We start from the raw sequence: 21,729 nt of genomic DNA on the forward strand, positions 1-21,729 counted from the left end.
AGATTTGTGGCTTGCCAACAAAGATGGAACCGACGTAGCCCGATACTGGGCCGAAATTTTATGAATGACATGTCCGGACACGATAAAGTAAAGTAAGTATTACATATAGAAATATAAATTATTCTTGCAAATATTGTAAAATAGAAATCAGAAATCAAATAAAAAAAAATCAGATTCGCTATTAATGTTTCCTAAATTATTTTTCATTTTTATTATGTAAAACATTATAATAGATACATACTATTGAAGGTCCAAACATTATTATTTACAAACACAAAACAATCAAATATTTTATTAGATGTTATACAGTAAGATACAAATAAAACTTAAATAGTAGTGAAAATAAACATTTTCTACATTTATCAAAAATACCATTCAATCCTAATAATGTTTGAAATGGTTTTGATATAAATATTAGATAAAATCATAAAAATAATATGGAATAAATTATAGAATGATAGTGCATTTACAACTAAACTAAGATTAAATGCATTAGCTATAATGGAATCAGTAACTGTAAAGATAACGCTCATTTTCATATAAACAATATTAATAAAAATAAATTGGTCTTGTAATAAGCATTTCCTTTTAATACTTATATACCTAACTATTTTTACACAAAATTTCAAACCCAGTGTATGGCGATATTAATATACCCATTATGGACCTGATGGAATACTTGTGGAGGTTTGGAAGGATCTAGGAGAGGAAGAGATTGATATTTTGTGACAAATGGTGAGTAGAATATGATGAGATGAGAAAGAAATGATGACCAATGCATGGAGATAGAGTGTGATGGTAACATCGTATAAAGATAAAGGGGACATTCAGGACTGTATGGGGATAAAGTTACCGATGCACACAATGAAAAGTTGAAAGAGAACCGTAGAGCGAAGGTTAAGGAAAGAGACATCGATAGAACAGTTTGGGTTCATGCCAGGGAGGAGGACAACTAGAGAAATACGGCGAGAAGAGAGCTACATTTGGTATTTATAGATCTTGAGAAGGCATACGACACAGTCCTTAGACAGGAGCTATGAAGATATATGAGAAAGAAATGGGTTCCTGACAAGTAGTCCCTACCTGTTTTGGTACTTTTTCTTTGATACTTTTTCACCACTATGTACTGTCATATGTCGTTTTAAACTATTGTTGAATGAAAATTGTTTGGGGCATATTTCACATCCAAATGGTTTTTCACCAGTATGCAATCTCATATGTGCTTTTAAAACACTCTTTTTTGAAAACTGTTTGATGCAAATTTCACATCCAAATGGTTTTTCACCAGCATGCCCTCTTATATGTTCGTTTAAAGTACACTTTATTGCAAACTGTTTGGTGCAAATTTCACATTTAAATGGTTTTTCACCAGTATGCACTGTCATATGTTTTTTTAACGCACTCTTTGTTAAATACTGTTTGGTGCATATTTCACATCCAAATGGTTTTTCACCAGTATGCACTGACATATTATGTCTTTTTAAATAACTTTTTTTAAAAAACTTTTTAGGGCATATTTCACATACAAATGGTTTTTCACCAGTATGCAATGTCATATGTTCTTTTAAAACACTCTTTTTTGAAAACTCTTTGGTGCAAATTTCACATCCAAATGGTTTTTCACCAGTATGGTCTCTCATATGTTCGTTTAAAGTACACTTTGCTGTAAACTGTTTCGTGCAGATTGCACATTTAAATGGTTTTTCACCAGTATGCACTGTCATATGTTTTGTTAATGCACTCTTTGTTAAATACTGTTTGGTGCATATTTCACATCCAAATGGTTTTTCACCAGTATGCAATGTCATATGTGCTTTTAAAACACGCTTAGTTGAAAAGGGTTTGGTGCAAATTTCACATTTAAATGGTTTTTCACCAGTATGCACTGTCATGTGTCTTTTTAACTTACTCTTTATTAAGAACTGTTTGGGGCATATTTCACATCCAAATGGTTTTTCACCAGTATGCACTGTCATATGATTTTTTAAATAATCCGTTCTTGAAAATGTTTTGTCGCAAATTCCACATTTAAATGATTTTTCATCACTACGCACTGTCATATGTCTTTTTAACTTTATTAAAAACTGTTTGGGGCATATTTCACATCCAAATGGTATTTCACCAGTATGCACTGTCATATGATTTTTTAAATTATCCTTTCTTGAAAATGTTTTGTCGCAAATTCCACATTTAAATGCTTTTTCATCACTATGCACTGTCATATGTTTTTTTAAATTAGACTTTCTTGAAAATGTTTTGTTGCAAATTCCACATTTAAATGATTTTTCATCACTATGAACTATCATATGTACTTTTAAATTAGATTTTGTTGACAATTGTTTGTTGCAAAGTTCACATTCAAATAATTTTTTACCAGTATACACTCTCACTTGAGATTTTAAAACTTGTTCCGTTGAAAACTGTTTGGTGCAAATTTCCCCAGGGTGTATCCCCATATGTTCATCTGAACTGTTTGACAATAGTTTCTTGCAAATGATACATACACAATGTTGCCCTCCGGGGTTCATATTGGTAGTGGAAGATACATATTGGTTCAAATTACTGTACCTTCTTTGATCATTTGTTAATAGGCTACTGGCATCAGTTTTCAGCTCTCTACAAGAAAAACCTAAAATTATAATTACTTGTTAAATCAGAATAATGTAATTACCTGAAAATTAAGAATATATAATTGCAGAAAATATATCTAGTCTGTAATGTAATTGTAATAATAAAGAATTAGGTATTCGTGTTCTATACACCGCTCCAAGAAATAAACACACAAATTATTATTTTTAGAAAATTATTGCCAATTTAAATAAACTACAGTATTTTATTTTGTGAGCGAATTGTTGCTAATATCAATGAAATCAAAAAAGTTTTTCCTGCACCACTAGGTGCATCTAAGAAGTAAATCCCTCCTGTTACTTTCATAAGTGTATCAAAGACATACTTCTGTTGTTCATTCAATAGTGGAAGATTTGTTTGAATTAATTCTTTTAAAGTGTTGAGATCATATAGTTTTTCTCGGTGCAACTCTTGGATGGACGCCCCAAACGACGTCATTTGAAAGCATTTGTTATATTGTTGGATATTTGACAAAAAGTGTATGGAATCTGGTCCTATTCCTGAAACCAATGAGTATGGCTCCAATGAAACCAATGGCTCTGGTGGTGGATCCAATGGTATCCATTTCAATTTCCCATTTGCGCAACACAAGCCATTGGCTTCATTTTTGTATTTCAATGCCTTACAATGAGAGCAAACCAAGTTCATAGATCCAATAGTAAACTTGCGCGATTATTAGTTGAATCTCTCGCTCTCGCTTCCCGCGTTCGTGATATACGAATTCTTCATTTCGTTCATTTCGGTCGTCACGTTCTTAGCAGTATGATTAGATCGGTAAGTAGTTTGGTTTGTAGCATTTCGGGTTCTTTTACATAAATTACTTCGTCTTATAGGAGGCATATCGAATATACTTAATAATTATTAATCACAGGTATTAAAACACTTTACACAAAACAGGATATAAAACAATCAATCAAAAATAAATCGAAGAAAACTGGAGAATTTGTTTCGTTTATCAAGTTGATAAAAGAAAACTGAGTAGATAAGTTAACAGAAAATCCAAGAAAAACAACACGTGTGTGTACACCAATTTACACTGGCAATGAGACAGATTGTTGTTGTCTGTGAAATCTCTACTTTGTCTGTGAAAGAGAACTACGTTTTAGTTTTTTATTTTTGAAATGACTTTGAGTCAAGTTCTTTAAGCCAAAACAATGTTGTATGTGTATGGAGTATATTAAATTAATAATAAATTAATCATTAAAGATAATAAACGCTTTTTAACGTGATTTGTTGGACAGATGAAACGACGTGAAAACTGATGCAATTTATGTCGCGTTCCGAAACTAAATCAAAAGAAAGAATATTGCTAGGCCAATAAAATCTATAACTCTTACATTTTTTGATTTTTCAATTTGGTCGGGTTCACGATATTATCACTTTTGTGTAAACGCATTAGATCCTCCAACGCGAACACGCACACACATACATTTGATTGAATTTTAACTTTGTGCAGCGACAATAAAGCGCAAATTGACTCTTCGACGTTAGGAACACACCTACATTGTTTAGACAACAGTGAGTGCTTGTAATTTAATATAAACTTATTGAATAGCAATAAAGTTCAAGTTGACTCTACATTTAGTTAGAAAATATTTGTATGGGGAAAAAAAAGGCTGTTTTAGGGTTTTCCCGAAAATTATTCGAATTTTTCTCGCCGTAAAAACCATCCTTAGACTTCAAGGAACATTAAAAAAAAAGAATTACTAAGATTGGTCCATGCGTTGTTGAGTTATGCGCGTACCAACACATTATATATCCACGCGCTTATCAAAGAAATATGGCAAGAAGAGAAAATACCCGACGAATGGAAGAAAAGTATAGTATGCCCAATCTATAAAAAAGGAGACAAACTCCAGTGCAAAAACTACCGTGGAATTTCTCTACTATGTACAGCGTATAAAGTCCTCACGTATATTATAAACCAGCGACTCCAACCACTAGCAGAAAATATTATTGGAGAATATCAGACGGGCTTCAGACGGAGAAGATCGACAATGGATCAAATATTTACAGTCAAGCAGGTCTTGAGCAAATCGTGGGAACACGACATTGATGTTCACAACGTGTTTGTAGACTTCAAACAGGCATACGATTCAGTCAAAAGGGACAGACTATACTATATATTGGCAGAATTAGCAATACCACATAAGCTGATTAGACTCATTAAAGCCACAATGGATGAAACTCAGGCATGTGTACGAATACAAAACAACCGGACAGACTTTTTCAAAATCTCGCAGGGACTAAAGCAGGGAGATGGGCTGGCACCAACATTGTTTAACCTGGCACTGGAGTATGCGGTTAGGCAAATGCAAACTGGACGAGAAAACCTACTGACCAATAAAACGGTTCAACTGGCTGCCTACGCCGATGATATTAATATTATGAGTAGAACATCAACAGGAGCACAGGAAGCATACGCAGAGTTAAAAACACAAACGAAAAGGCTAGGTCTGGAAATTAACACAGAAAAAACAAAAATAATGGTACAGACGAGAAGAAATATAATCCCACAAAACATTATGCATGAAGATGACATTGAAACGGTTGGAAAGTTTACATACCTGGGAGTAGAAATATATGCCGATGGAGCAGAGGATGGAGAAATACGAAAAAGGATAACGCAGGCAAACAAAGCTTATTTTGCCCTCTCCCATATATTTCGGTCTAAAAGTGTCCACCGAAATACAAAGATGAGAATCTATAAAACTTTAATTCGGCCAATAGCATGTTATGGCAGCGAAGCATGGGTCCTGAAAGAAACATCCAAAAACAAACTCGACACATTCGAAAGAAAAGTACTGAGGAGAATACTAGGACCTGTGAGGGAAAACGGAATCTTCAGAATTCGATATAACAACGAGCTCTATCAACTGTATAAGGAAACACCCCTGTCAGACTTCATTAGAATACAAAGATTGCAATGGGCCGGACATGTGATACGAATGGGAGAGGATAGGCTACCAAAACGAGCACTGAACGCCAGAATGCAGGGAAAGAGACCAGTTGGAAAGCCAAGAAAGCGCTGGGAAGACACAGTAAGCAGCGACGCACAAGCACTTTTAGGAGTCCGTGTATGGAGAAGAGCAGCCACAGACAGACAAGGGTGGAGGCAAAAAATAAAGGAGGCCAAGGCTCATTTTGGGCTGTAGTGCCGTAGAAGAAGAAAAACCATCCTTAGACTTCAAGGAACATTAAAAAAAAAAGAATTACTAAGATTGGTCCATGCGTTGTTGAGTTATGCGCGTACCAACACATTTTGCGATTCATTGTTATATTATAGCTATGCCACAAATCATTCAAAGCAGTGTAAAGTAGACTTTACACTACATGATTTTATCATATGACAATATCATATGAGAGTTGTTATGATTCCTCGTTTCTATGATGTTTTAAAAAATCGTGTTTACACTGCATGATAAGTTATGACTTATGATATGAGTGAAAATGAGTGAGGTTTTATTGATTTTTCTTTTTGTTTATGGTTATAGAGATATTAGACACAGTATAGGTATCAACTATTAGATTTTTAAACTATTATAATGGAAAATAAATCTTTGATTGCATTGACTTCCCGACTTTTAATAATAATACGCCGGCAATAACTGCGTACAGCAGTAAGAAGAAAAAGGTCAGACGCCTTTAGGCTTGCAGGTGGCTCTTACGAAGAAATCGTGGACAGGGTATACCAAATTTAGTGTTGATATTATACCAAATTAAAAATAATTAATAAAGAAACTAAACTAAAATTATGACTAAGAAGAAAAAAAATATAAAACACTAAACTAAGAATAAAATAAACTAAATAAATAATAAAAGAAAAATACGACACAATAGCACAATAATAGGTTAAATATCAATGCAACAAACAAAAAATAAATAAATAAAGAATGTTGTCTCTCGGTAAGGGGATGTTGATAAATTGACATAACCCGTATTAGGCGGGTGTTACCCGTATTATTACCGAAAATCATATGATTTTATCATGCGGAATAGGTACCGTCCTATTCTCCTGTGACAAGCTATGACGAGCCGCATGACAAAATCATATGACAAATCACACAGTGTAAACATGTATATTTCACTTCATGACCAAATCATTTGTCAAATCACATGATAAATCATGTAGCGTAAAGTCGACTTGACTTAAAAATGCATGTGAAAAAATTCCACCCAGGTAAATAGTTAAGACGTCTATCACTAACATAACATATTTAAATAATGCTGTAACATTTTAGATCGCTCTGATGAGATTGCTCCAATTAAAAAACATGCAATTGCTGCTTTTTGTAATGTATGCCACAAGTCATTTTCAAAGTATTCTAACTTAACACAACATGATGAACTGTGTTAGACTTTCACGGCCATCGTCTACCTTGTTAAACTGTTTGTTCGGGCTGTTAGGCCGTTGTCTTATGAAATTAGTTCTCGACGTTTCGCCAACACTAGGGGTTAGCATCTTCTGGAGATGTTGCTGCTTCGCTTGTAACCTGAAAATGACGGTGCGTTGTACTACGGAGGCAATATTTATGTTTCCAACTCAACTCCCCTCCACTGGTTTCGGCTTGAGGGGGCGTGTCGTCGTTTGTAGTAGCTTTTCTTTCTTCGTGTTTGGCGGGAAGGGTGTTTGTGGATTTTAATATTGGTATCCATGTCTTGTTAATTTTCAGTCCCTCTTCTATCCGATTAAAATTATTTGGGTGCTTATATATTTCCACCGCTTCCCGATACAACCGTGGGTAGTACTGTGAAGTTTTGTCCAGCATCTGCGTTTCTTTAAACTGTATTCGATGTTCTCCGCTTCCCACAGCGTGTTCGGCAACGGCAGATTTGTCGATATGTCCTAAACGACAATGGCTTTTATGTTCATTTATTCTTGTGTTTGTGTGCCTTTTCGTGGTTCCCACATATACCATTCCACATGTGCATGGTATTCGATATACTCCGGCCGTTGCTAATGGGTCGCGTTTGTCTTTCACCAAACAAAGAATGGATGAGCAGCAACTATGAGGAACTCGGAAATTTACTAAAAAAGCATGACTACTTTAGTGCATACAAAAATATTAAGGAAGTCACAAATATGAAGAAAAAAATTACTACAACTTTAGTAGATGTAGTATCTAGTCCAGAAAATGTAGAAGATATCTGGGAAAAATACATCAAAGATCTGTTTGATGACGAGAGGACAGAACCACAAATCAATGTAGTACAAGAAACAATACTTGATATATTAACATCGGAAGTTACAAAATAAATCAATACGGCAAAGCCACGTAAAGCCTCAGGTCCAGATAAAATATACGTAGAAATGATAAAGCTTATCAATGAAGAAAATCTTCAGACGTTAACACTATTATTTAACAAAATATATACTACTGGAATCTTCCCAGAAGACTGGCTTAGATCGACATTTATACCTATACCCAAGAAAAATAAAGCAAATAGATGCTCGCAGTTCAGATTAATTAGCCTGATGAGCCATTTTCTGAAAATTTTACTCAAAATTGTACATCAACGAATATACAGAGAATGCGAAAGAAACCTGAGCGACAATCAATTTGGATTTCCTTTGGGGCTTGGTACAAGGGAGGCATTATTTGGCCTCCAGATATTACTACAAAAATGCCGATATCAGCGAAAAGACATGTTTCTCTGTTTTATCGACTACAAAAAAGCGTTTGATCGAGTAAAACACACAGAATTCATAGAAACCCTAACACAACATGGTATAGATAGACCATAACACTGTAGCACTTATTAAAAAACTATATTGGGATCAAATGGCGTCGATCAAAATAGACAATCGTCTGACATCAGAATTGCCAATAAAAAGAGGAGTTCGTCAGGGCTGTGTACTTTCTCCACTGTTATTCAATATATATTCCGAAAAGATCTTTCAAAATGCACTCGAAAATATTGAAGAAGGAATAAAAATCAACGGAGAATACGTAAACAACTTAAGATACGCAGACGACACCGTCATTATTGCGGACAGTGCTAAGGGTTTACAACGACTTTTGAATGTCATAACCAGAGAGAGAGATGGCTTGGGACTAAATATAAACACAAATAAAACAAAAGTAATGGCTGTTACACGTGCACCAAATGTCGACATTAATATTTGTATCTATAACAAACATACAGAACCAGTACAAAGATTCCAGTATCTTGGTTACTGGATAACAAACGATCTTGACCACGAGATCGAAATACGTGCTCGTATAGAATATGCTAGGTCCGCATTTCAACGAATCAAAAAATTCCTAATAAACTCTACGTTATCGTAGGATATCCGATACCAATTTGTAAAAACGTTTATTTATTTCATATAGCTATACGGAGTGGAAACATGGACTCTGGGAATTACAAGTATGAGACGTATAGAAGCCTTTGAGATGTGGGTTTTTCGAAGGATGCTGAAGATCTCTTGAACAGAGCACGTGACCAACAACGAGGTGCTAAGAAGAATGGGTACTGAGAGAGAACTCCTAAATATTGTAAAAAACAGAAAAACGAGTTATCTAGGACATATTTACAGAGGAGAAAAATACAACTTCCTTCGACTAATAATGGAAGGAAAAGTGGAAGAAAGAAGAGGTCCAGGAAGAAGAAAATGCTCATGGTTAAAGAATGTAAGAGAATGGCCAGGCATGGATACACATTCGATACTAAGAACTTACTAAGATAGAGAGCAATTTGCTGTAGTTATAGCCAACCTTCAGTAATGGAGAAGGCACCTTAAGAAGAAGATAATTTTGTGTCTTTGAGAGACTCTGGTTAAGTGCCAGTAGCGTTTGTTTATAATCTTGTGTTTATGATATTGATATCGTATAAGTGGAGGTAAAAGTAACTTGCTGTTGCCGATCGTGACACTTTGTTTTATGCTGAGGTGAAAGGACCTGCCGGCGCTTATTATGAATTTGTTTGGTATGTCGACTTTGAGACCACGTTCGTTAAATAGCTAGTTCTGGTACTACCGTTAAGTGACCCACTAAAAATTAAATGGTTCCTTCTTATTTCCTTTCCAAACTGTGTCGTTGACCTTATAAGTTGTCACGAGAGGAACGGCTAGGGCGATGAGTTTTGGATTTGTCCGCCAGGTGACCAGTTGAGCTTCTAAGCAAGATAAGCATTAGTTTTCTTCTTATATATACATTATATGGTTAGGTGTTTCTTCTTCTTCTTCAGGTGCCATCTCCGCTGCGGAGGTTGGCAATCATCATAGCTATTTTAATTTTTGAGGCAGTAGCTCTAAATAGTTGTTTTGAGCTGCATCCAGACCATTTTCTCAGGTTCTTAAGCCATGAAATTCGTCTTCTTCTGCCATCTATCTTTCCTTGCATTATGATTCGCAGGATGCCATACTTCTCGCCCCGCATCACATCATGTCCGAGATACTGTAGCTTTCTTTCTTTAATTGTAAGTTCAACACCAATAGGTTAGGTTAGGTGTTGTATTGACTTTACTGAATGTGACACTGGAGTTGCTACTGGTGCACTGCACAAACATACTATCCACAGAAATAAGAAAAAGAATATACGTGGCTAACCGCTGTTATTTTGGCCTAGGCCCTGAACTAAGAGCGAGACGTATGTCAGAGCAACAAAGTGCAAACTTTATAAAACAATACACCCAGTGCTCACTTACGGATCGGAGACATGGGCAATAACGATTCAAGAGGAAGAGTTACTACGAATCTTTGAAAGAAAAGTATTGAGGACCATATACGACGGAGTTAACGAATAGGGTCTGTGGAGATGGCGATATAATTTTGAACTCTTGGCGATGCACATATCGTGAAAACCATCAAAATAAACTGCCTAAGATGGGTGGACCACGTTATGCGGACGGATGAAAGTGATCCTGCTAAATAGGCTGGTGGGAAGAAGAAGGAGCCGACCTAAACTTAGATAGTTTCATTCCAGGGAAGAATGGAAGAATGTTTTCAGGTAGGCCAAGGCTCACGAAGGGCTGTAGCGCCAACTGATGATGATGATGAAGTGAAGACTTTGGTTTAAAAATAATAACAACAACTAAAAGTTGTTTACATACGGATTTGTATTGGATGAAATGAACTTAATTAATTATATAATTAATTTAGTTTTTAAAGTTATAAAAATCATTTTATACATTAATACTTATGTTCCTAGCAATATTTATTATATTCATTACATATAGATATATAAATTATTCTTGCAAATATTGTAAAATAGAAATCAGAAAATCAGAAATCAAATAAAAAAAATCAGATTCGCTATTAATGTTTCCTAAATTATTTTTCATTTTTATTATGTAAAACACTATAATAGATACATACTGCTGAAGGTCCAAACATTATTATTTACAAACACAAAAAAATCAAATATTTTATTAGGTGTTATACAGTAAGGTACAAACAAAACTTAAATAGTAGTGAAAATAAACATTTTCTACATTTATCAAAAATACCATTCACTCCTAATAATGTTTGAAATGGTTTTGATATAAATATTAGATAAAATCATAAAAATAATATGGAATAAATTATTATAGAATGATAGTGCATTTACAACTAAACTAAGATTAAATGCATTAGCTATAATGGAATCAGTAACTGTAAAGATAACGCTCATTTTCATATAAACAATATTAATAAAAATAAATTGGTCTTGTAATAAGCATTTCCTTTTAATACTTATATAACTATTTTTACACAAAATTTCAAACCCAGTGTATGGCGATATTAATATACCCATTATGGACCTGATGGAATACTTGTGGAGGTTTGGAAGGATCTAGAAAAGGAAGAAATTGATATTTTGTGACAAATGGTGAGTAGGATATATGAGGAAGAAATGATGACCAATGCATGGAGAGAGAGTGTGATGGTAACATTGTATAAAGATAAAGGGGACATTCAGGACTGTATGGGGATATGTCTAATAAAGGTATAAAGTTAACGTTGCACACAATGAAAAATTGAAAGAGAACCGTAGAGCGAAGGTTAAGGAAAGAGACATCGATAGAACAGTTTGGGTTTATGCAAGGGAGGAGGACAACTAGAGAAATACGGCGAGAAGAGAGCTACATTTGGTATTTATAGATCTATAGAAGGCGTACGACACAGTCCTTAGATAAGAGCTATGAAGATGTATGAGAAAGAAATGGGTTACTGAGTAGTCCCTACCTGTTTAATCTTGTTATGAATGTACTGACGGAGAAAGTAAGGGGGGGGATCCTTCTGATGATATCGTGTTAGTAGAGGAGAGTAAATATAAGTTAGAGAGTTGGAGAAGGACTATTGAACAGGGAGGACTTAGGATTAGCAGGTCGAAAACTGAGTATATGTGGTTAGGAGGCAGAGGAGTGGTTGGGGCCATAAAATTGCTTAAAGAAAAACTAGGAAGAGTAGGAGAATTTAAACACCTTGGCTCAGGAACGACTTAGGGATTAGAGAAAGGGCCGGGGTAACTTCTTCTTTATGTGCCGTCTTCTACCGAAGGTTGGCGACCATCAAACGATAGGTTTCTCTGTTTTGTGCCGCATGTATTATGTTCGCAGCTTCTGGTATTTGAAACCATTCTCTCGAGTTTCTCAGCCAGGATTTTTTACCTGCCCAAACCTCTTCTACCTTCAATCTTGCCTTCCACGATAAGCTGTAGCAGACTGTACTTATCATTACGGAACACATACCCCAGGTATGACGCTTTCCTCCTTTTAACAGTTGTTAACAATTCCACTTCTTTACCCATTCGTCTTAATACCCCTGTATTGGTCACTCTGTCTGTCCAAGATATTCTCAGTATGCGTCGATACAGCCACATTTCTAGAGCGACTAACTTATTTATAGTTTCTGCTGTTAAGGTCCACCCTTCAACTCCGTAAAGTAGCATAGAGAGTACGTAGCATTTCGGCGTAGCATTCTCCACGGAGTTGGCGTCGGAGTAACTACAGACTCAAAAAAGATACAAGAACAAAGACTGCAAAGGTTTGGTCATGTCAGACGTAGAAATGAAAACTATGTGGGACGAAGAATAGAGCTCTTAGAAGTTAATGGAAGAAGAGCAAGAGGAAAACCGAGGAGAAGATGGAAGGAGTGTGTACTAGAAGACTTAAGAGAGAAAAGTTTAGGTGAAGGAGATCCGATGGACAGAAATGAGTAGCGACGAAAAGTAAAGAACAGCGACCCTTGAAAAGGGAAAAGGTTAGATAGAAGAAGACACTAGTACAAGATAGTGAAGAGTCGCGAGCTCTAGAGCGTAGTGTTAAAATTCGAGGAAGTGGGGAAAGCTTCATAGAATTTGACGGTTATTTGTCGATAAGTATTAAATCATCAAATGCAATAAGTAATTTATAACGTTTTAAATTTTATAAAGAATGGACCAGAGCCAGATCAACCGTTAACAAATTTAAAGTGAAGAAACATGTTGCTGCATGAACTCTTAACCAAAGTACATTGTGCGGTGTAGTTTCCACTACAAAAAAATGCTACAAAGAATCGGTCAATAATCATATCATGAAGTGCGATTAATGAGTTCTTACAATTTATCGGGACAACACAAAACCACTTGAAAAATTGTGGAATTTGGCGGGTACTATATTTAATGTGAATTTTAACGATCAGAAAGGCAGTAAGTTAAAGAAAAGATTGTAATAAAACAAAACGATCACAAAGGTAGTAAGTTAAAAAGAAAGATTGTAATAAAACACAATTCGGTCCTAGACCAAGCTGTACAAATGTAACGAGATAAAACTTAATATGTATGATTATAGGATGACATATGCAAGAGCCTCTCCCTTATCGCAAATAAGGCGTTTTCAATAATTTCCTTGTTATTAAATTATTGTTTGTGTAAATTATTTATCATCCCACTTATGACACAAACGCAAGCTTACCCAATCGAAAACTGATGACGCAGCAAAACTATGTGTCTAAAACCCTGACCCAGTGATATAAACTGGACATTTTGCGTTTAAACAGAATCACTACTATATTTAGTTTTTATCGGTGTCAGATGTACCGACCTACCCGAATGTTTGTAATGTAGTTACAGTAGAACTTAACGTATTCTTTAAAATGTGTTGAATTTATCTTCGAGAGAATAAGCTAAAAAGAGTTCTACCACCACGACCGTTGGTCAGTAAATGTCAATAAATTAAGTTCAGTGGAGCAGCTAGAGAGCAATCCAAATTACTGGTCGATAAAACAGCCTTTTAAAGTTGCTGACAAATAGTCACAGACAAGGCTCTCTATAACTTTGGGAATACAACTTAGAATGCTAATAGACCGATAATTGTTCACTTGAGAATTATCTTCAAATTATAGTATTGGGGTAATAAAGCTAGTTTTCCTGTAGAGCCGGAACATCCCTTTCTTTAATGACAGGTTAGAAATGTGAAAAGTGGTCTAGAAAGTAAAAAGCTAAAGTGTTTAAGAGAAGAAGGTGGAAGCTTGTTGTTATCCAAAATGGAAAGTTTTTCATATATAGACGAAACAGAAATGCTAAATTGTGATAGGTTGATGCCTCCTGTTAACACGTTGAACGCCGCGTGGCACCGCCACTAGTAGGTGATTCGCGCTGCAATGTTAAGTATATGGAAGTTTGAAGTTCGTAGCCCCCTCAACAAATATTTTTGATTAGCACGGCCCTGCAAGTAATAAAACGTACTCGATATTGCCTAACATTATGGTTGTTCATTTCTGCTCTTTGACACCAATATGGACTCTAGATAATATGGTAAATAAAAGGTAATAGACACATTAGTTTTACAAAATGCTTTATTTCTTCAACAATATAAGAAGCTGCTCACTAGGAGAATAATATAAATATAATACCGAAAAAGTGTTTGTATAGGAAGAAGTATCGCATTGTATAAAACGCCTATAGAGTACAATTGTGGACATTTGTGAAACAACTTACACAATAGAATTTGTCACATTGAACACATTTCCATCTAGTTTGCGTTGCTTTAGAGGTCGCGTACTTTCTGTTGAACTCTTCGGACAAATTCTTATAGCAAAATACGCATCTGCGACCATTCTTTGTTTCTACTTCTTCCAAAATATGCTTTTCCCCAGACGAAGATCTTTCCTTTGGTTTTATTTGCAGTAAATCTTTTGCTATTTCTTCTCTGAACTGAGATATGGTAATATCGTAATATTACAGCCCGTTACTTTTTTATATAATATGAATGCGTTTACAACTGCTGATCCAAGGAGAATTTCAATGGCCATTTTCCGATACCACTTTATAGTTCTTCTAAGACAGGAAGCATAATCCTTTATTTGGTCGGATAAATCTATGAAACTTTTGTTTTTATTGTAGTCGATGACAACTTTCGGCTTTTCTTTCGCAGTTCCATTTCTTGATGTTACTGGTAGCATTATTTCCGTATATTTTGTTGACAACATCAGAACCTCGCGTTTATCACACCACTTTATTACTACAACTCCTGAGTCACTTTCTGCACCAATTACCTGCCCCTTTTTTACCTTTTTTTTAAATATTATTTTTTGGATTTCCCTTTCGATTTCTTCGCAAGAATCCAACAAGGTGTGTTTGTCGTTTTAATAACTTATGTGCTAGTTCAATACTCGTGTAATAGTTGTCAACAAATACAGTACGACCGCAGTCAAGAAGCGTGTCACATAGTCCTAAAACAACCGAACTGGGAACACTAAGTACACTATTAGTTTTCTCGGTACCACCGATTTTACCACATAGATTTTAAAGTCATAAGTGTACCCATCTTCTATACACAATTTAAAGAATTTTACACCAAATTTATGCCGGTTCAAAGTAAGATTTGGAAAAAAAATATTGATGTAACATGTTTATGTATGGAATATTCATAACATATAAATATGTTTTAAGTAAAAAATATCCTCGGCCCCGAAAATCATTCATGCCACAAGAGACAGAAATATTATTATAGTGCATAGCAGAAGGAATATTATTCCTATTTTTTACTGTTAACAAATTTACAGTTAGCTAGTAATAAAGAAAACTCATTATAGTCAGCAAGTAATTAAGATTTTAGATATTTTTTATGCATTTTTTTTTATTATTGTTTTTACAGAATTTAAGTATACTGTTTCCATAGCTACTCACCAGTGTGAGTTTTCATATGTGCTTTTAAACCAGAAGGATGTGAAAATGCACTGTCATATGTCTTTCTAACATACTCTTTCTTAAAAACTATTTGGAGCAAATTTTACATTCTTCAAAAATACTTTTTCGCCACTATGCACTGTCATATGTCTTTTTAAACTAGTGTTGAATGAAAATTGTTTGGAGCATATTTCACATCCAAATGGTTTTTCACCAGTATGCAATCTCATATGTGCTTTTAAAACACTCTTGTTTGAAAACTGTTTGATGCAAATTTCACATCCAAATGGTTTTTCACCAGTATGCCGTCTTATATGTTCGTTTAAAGCACACTTTGTTGCAAACTGTTTGGTGCAAACTTCACATTTAAATGGTTTTTCACCAGTATGCACTGTGATATGTTTTTTTAATGCACTCTTTGTTAAATACTGTTTGGTGCATATTTCACATCCAAATGGTTTTTCACCAGTATGCACTGACATATTATGTCTTTTTAAATAACTTTTTTTTAAAAACTTTTTGGGGCATATTTCACATCCAAATGGTTTTTCACCAGTATGCAATCTCATATGTGCTTTTAAAGCACTCTTTTTTGAAAACTGTTTGATGCAAATTTCACATCCAAATGGTTTTTCACCAGTATGATCTCTTATATGTTCGTTTAAAGTACACTTTGCTGTAAACTGTTTGGTGCAAATTTCACATTTAAATGGTTTTTCACCAGTATGCACTGTCATATGTTTTTTTAAATTAGCCTTTCTTGACAATGTTATGTCGCAAATTCCACATTTAACTGATTTTTCATTACAATGCACTGTCATATGTCCTTTTAAAAGACTTTTTTTTGAAAACTGTTTGGTGCAAATTTCACATCCAAATGGTTTTTCATCAGTATGCCCTCTTATATGTTCGTTTAAAGTATACTTTGCTGTAAACTGTTTGGGGCAAATTTCACATTTAAATGGTTTTTCACCAGTATGCACTGTCATATGTTTTTTTAAATTAGCCTTTCTTGAAAATGTTTTGTCGCAAATTCCACATTTAAATGACTTTTCATCACTATGCACTGTCATATGTGCTTTTAAAACACTCTTTATTGAAAACGGTTTGGTGCAAATTTCACATTTAAATGGTTTTTCACCAGTATGCACTCTCATATGTCTTTTTAACTTGCTCTTTATTAAAAACTGTTTGGGACATATTTCACATCCAAATGGTTTTTTACCAGTATGCACTGTCATATGTGCTTTTAAAACATCCTTTGTTGAAAATGGTTTGGTGCAAATTTCACATTTAAATGGTTTTTCACCAGTATGTACTGTAATGTGTCTTTTTAACTTACTCTTTATTAAAAACTTTTTGGGACATATTTCACATCCAAATGGTTTTTTACCAGAATGCAATGTCATATGTGCTTTTAAAACACCCTTTGTTGAAAACGGTTTGGTGCAAATTTCACATTTAAATGGTTTTTCACCAGTATGCACTGTCATATGTATTTTTAACTTACTCTTTACTAAAAACTGTTTGGGACATATTTCACATCCAAATGGTTTTTTACCAGTATGCACTGTCATATGTGCTTTTAAAACACCCTTTGTTGAAAACGGTTTGGTGCAAATTTCACATTTAAATGGTTTTTCACCAGTATGCACTGTCATATGTCTTTTTAACTTACTCTTTATTAAAAACTGTTTGGGACATATTTCACATCCAAATGGTTTTTTACCAGTATGCACTGTCATATGTGCTTTTAAAACACCCTTTGTTGAAAACGGTTTGGTGCAAATTTCACATTTAAATGGTTTTTCATCACTATGCACTGTCATATGTTTATCAGTATACACTCTCACTTGAGATTTTAAAACTTGTTCCGTTGAAAACTGTTTGGTACAAATTTCACATGCAAAAGTTTTTTCCTCAGGGTGTATCCTCATATGTACATCTGAACTGTTTGACAATAGTTTCTTGCAAATGATACATATACAATGTTGTCCTCCGGGGTTCATATTGGTAGTGGAAGATATATATTGGTTCAAATGACTGTACCTTCTTTTATCATTTGTTAATAGGCTACTGGCATAAGTTTTCAGCTCTCTACAAGAGAAACCTAAAATTATAATTACTTTTTAAATCAGAATAATGTAATTAGATGAAAATTAAGAATATATAATTGCAGAAAATATATCTAGGCTGTAATGTAATTGTAATAATAAATAATTAGGTATTCGTGTTTTATACACCGCTCTAAGAAATAAACACACAAATTATTATTTTGTTAAATTCAAATTTGCCTATGTGCTTATATTTGATGTATAGTTGACTTTCTGGCAGTGAATTGGCATTGGTAATGTCCAATAATATCTTTGTAAAGAATTTAAGTCTCTCAAAAAGTATGTTTCCGAATATTTTATATTCACATACTGTCTTTATAGAGGGGGGTCTGGAATCTTCAAAAGACATCTCTGTCTAGGACGCCGCCTGACTGTCCTTAGTGCGGGATTCGTTCTTCCTACTCCCGGCGATCCCACTGCCTTCATTCATCCACAAACTGTCAACAAGGAGGCTCCCTGTCTCGTTCAAGGTAGCGCGTGGAAAACCCTCATCGCTCCTAGTACGGCATCACTCCCAGACGGGCATTTCGCCCTTCCCCAAAGTCTGACTCACACTGTCTCACTCACACTGTCTAACTCATACAGTCTGGCTCACTTTTCTACCTTCAACTTCCAGCATCTTTCCCTCTTACCTTTGCCGTTGGATCAGCTACCTTTCTTCCTTTTCTTTTTTTTTGATTACTGCACGGATATAGTTGTGTACACTAGTCCAATCTGCTTTATTTTCTGTTCTCTTTCTATTCTGTTCCTTTCTACTATCCATCTGTTGCACTCTAACATCGTATGTGTCACAGTGTCTGAGTGTCCACAGCATTCATCTGTGTCAGTTTTTCCGTACCCAGAGAGGTAGGTCTTAAAACATCCATGTCCTGTGAGCACCTGCATTAGGAAATAATCGCAGGCACAGGCCTGTAGGCGCATGCCACTCTCAACAGACTTGTTCTGTCCACTCGTGCCATGAGCTTTGTAACGGGATTTAATTAAGCATCCAGAAATCAGGTCTAAGTAACCCAATTCAGTTTAAAAATTTAAAATCCTTTTAAGAATATTAATCATTGCTTATTGCTCAACGCGATTGTTTGTTTATGACATTGAAAATATCTGTATAACTAGAACACGCTTACCGAGACGCTGACCTAGTGAAATTTGCAATGTAATCAAAAGCTGATTTAATATTGTTTACAAATTATATTGGTAAAACATGAATGCATAAACAAACGCACGTGAGTTAAATACCTGGAAAATAACGGAAGCAGATCATTAAGTTAACAGTTGAAGCTAGTGTTGTCATCCGTCAACTGGGTACCCTCTCTATTATTGTACTTAGAGAACCAATAAAATAATTATGAGTATTCAGTGACTTCGAGTTAATCAACCCCATGCACGGGGTAAACTACCCCTAGAGTTCCACTGTATGGAACTCCTGATGGAAGCAGTCTAATAAACATTATATGATCCAACATTATCCGAGTTGTAAACAGTAATTTCATCGTAAAGAAAAAAGATGTCAAACCAGATATGGAGCTGAAAGTACTGCTATACATAATCTCGGCAGTTCTAATATTGAAGTTGGTATTGTCAGTATGGAAGGTGCACAGGAAGAATTTGAAAAGGGATATCCATCGAGGCATAGTAGCTTTATCAACGACAAATCTAGACGTTTAAAGTGGTAAGTCTGCATTATCTGTTTTTATGATACTTCCTTGCACGATTTATTGCACGTTTTTATGAAGGAATAAATAATATAATACATATTTTTTTATTGAATACGATTGGGTCACTACCGTATATATGGAAAATATAAACAAGATCCTACAAGAAATAATTTAGTTGAATTTAAGAGACTTGACGCTGTCGCAAAAAAATTCTTCAAACAAAATAAAAAACAGAATTGGGTAGAATACTGCGAAGGCCTAAATTCAAAAACACAAATTAGTGAAGTATGGAAGAAAGTAAACGCTTTTAAAAACCGCAAACAGTCCAACAAGATTCCAATAGATCCAGAATCCAGCTGGCTAGATGAATTTCATAAGAAAATATCTCCACAGTGGGTACCTCCACAACATTTTCCAGAATACAGCGAAACAGTGTCAAGAGATAGGTTTGGCTTAGAAGAAACATTTAAAATGTGATAGTGCGAGTACTTTGTCAACAAAATAGCAGTGCCCCAGGTAAAGAAAATATTTTATATTCCATGATATACCATATTCCTCACCATTATAAAATATCATTATTAAATATTTTTAATGTCGTTTGGAATGATATTTGAATTCTACACCCGTTAATATAATGGAAGTTGAGGCGATAGAACCACCTCTGAAATTTCGACGGGAGTTTTTAAGTGATAAATTCATTACTAGAGCCATAGGGAAAAATACTAACTATCTACAGGATATTCATATTTTATCAATTTTAGATCTAACTGATTATTATTGGGCAAAGAAAAAATGTTCTCTTCTGGTAAATAGTTACTTGAGGATATCTCAATACCGACATACTTTCTATACGTATGAAAATCAAGTTTCAACTATGTATTCCCATGTATTGGAAGAGCTTTTCTCAAAACATATTAATACCTTTTTTTATGGACAGTAATTTACATTCAGCCGCTTTTCAATCATTTATACGGCATAAATGGCCACATTATCAGTTTTACTATACAGACGGATCTAAAGTACAAAACAAAGTAGGATGTGCATTAATTAGTATTCAAAGTGGATTTAAAAAATTATTGAAATTGCCAGCTGAATTATCGATATACACTGCTGAAATGACAGCGATTCTTCTTGCATTAAGGCATATACATGGTAATGAACCCAATAGCTGCATATTTACAGACGGTAAGAGTGTCGTCGACAGACTAACAAACGTACATAGGTCCAAACAACTAAATCATATAGAACTAGAAATTATGACTATTTACAATAAAATCACAAATTTAGGAAAAAACATTATTATATCATGGTTAAAGGGACACGCGGGCATTAAGAGCAATGAAATAACAGATAGTTTGCCCAAGTCTGCCCTAGAGATAGGCGGAGAAGCTCCCTTGAACTTACTCCCATTTTCAGACATTGATATAATTAGTAAACGGCATCAAAAAGAAAAATGGCAAATATTATCGAAACACGAGAACTGGAAATAATTACAAACAAATGCAGCCTGAAATACCCATAAAAAGATGGTTTCATACTCTATCAAATCACCATTTCATAAGGGTTATAAACAGATTAAGATCTAATCATGCTCTTACCATGTTCACACGAATTAGTAAACATAAACAAATTATATGATAATCTTATTATATTAAAAATTCCACTTCCCGTCTACCTGAACAATTTGACTTTCTCTAGAGATATCAATATATTATTTAAAACGATTTACGAACATATCAAAAACTGTAAATATAAATTGTAGATTTAAAACTAACCCTTATATTTAAGTAAAGATTGTATTATATTATAGCAGAAAAAAAATTTAAAAAAAAATAAAAAGTATATATATAAATAAAAATAATATATATATATATATATATATATATATATATATATATATATATATATATATGTATGTGTATATATAAAAATAAAAAAAATAAAAATTAAAGATATAAAAAATAAAAAGGAAGATGTAAACCTCCGAGATGTTGAATCGGGTTATGTCTTAGCGCAGGGAAAAAAATTGTAATTTATTAAAAATTGTATGTTAAATTGTACGGATGATTGTATGTTTATTCCACTGACTGTAAAAAAATTCCTCTGATTGTAAAAATTGTTTGTCTTTCAATTTGTCTGGCTAATTGGCTCGGCCAAGGCCATCAAACTAAAATAAAAAAAAAACAAAAGGCAAAAGTATATAGAAAGTGCCGGTGAAGTTAACTACAAATGTACCGT

At 34.3% G+C, this 21,729-nt stretch overlaps 1 protein-coding gene across 1 annotated transcript in view; it reads right to left on the minus strand.

The window, feature by feature from the left end:
* Positions 1-272: 272 nt before the first annotated feature.
* The window catches only part of LOC140435742 (uncharacterized), a 46,537-nt gene continuing 25,080 nt past the window's right edge, over positions 273-21,729 (minus strand). The window contains exons 4-5 of the mRNA XM_072524461.1: positions 15,811-17,832; positions 273-2,629 (exon numbers count right to left, since the gene is read on the minus strand). Coding sequence (XP_072380562.1) covers positions 1,080-2,629; positions 15,811-17,832 — 3,572 coding nt within the window. The 3' untranslated portion in view covers positions 273-1,079. The remainder of the gene's footprint in view (positions 2,630-15,810; positions 17,833-21,729) is intronic.

This window comes from Diabrotica undecimpunctata, chromosome 3, assembly GCF_040954645.1.
Source record: "Diabrotica undecimpunctata isolate CICGRU chromosome 3, icDiaUnde3, whole genome shotgun sequence".
In the NCBI taxonomy this organism is placed as follows: Eukaryota; Metazoa; Arthropoda; class Insecta; order Coleoptera; family Chrysomelidae; genus Diabrotica; species Diabrotica undecimpunctata.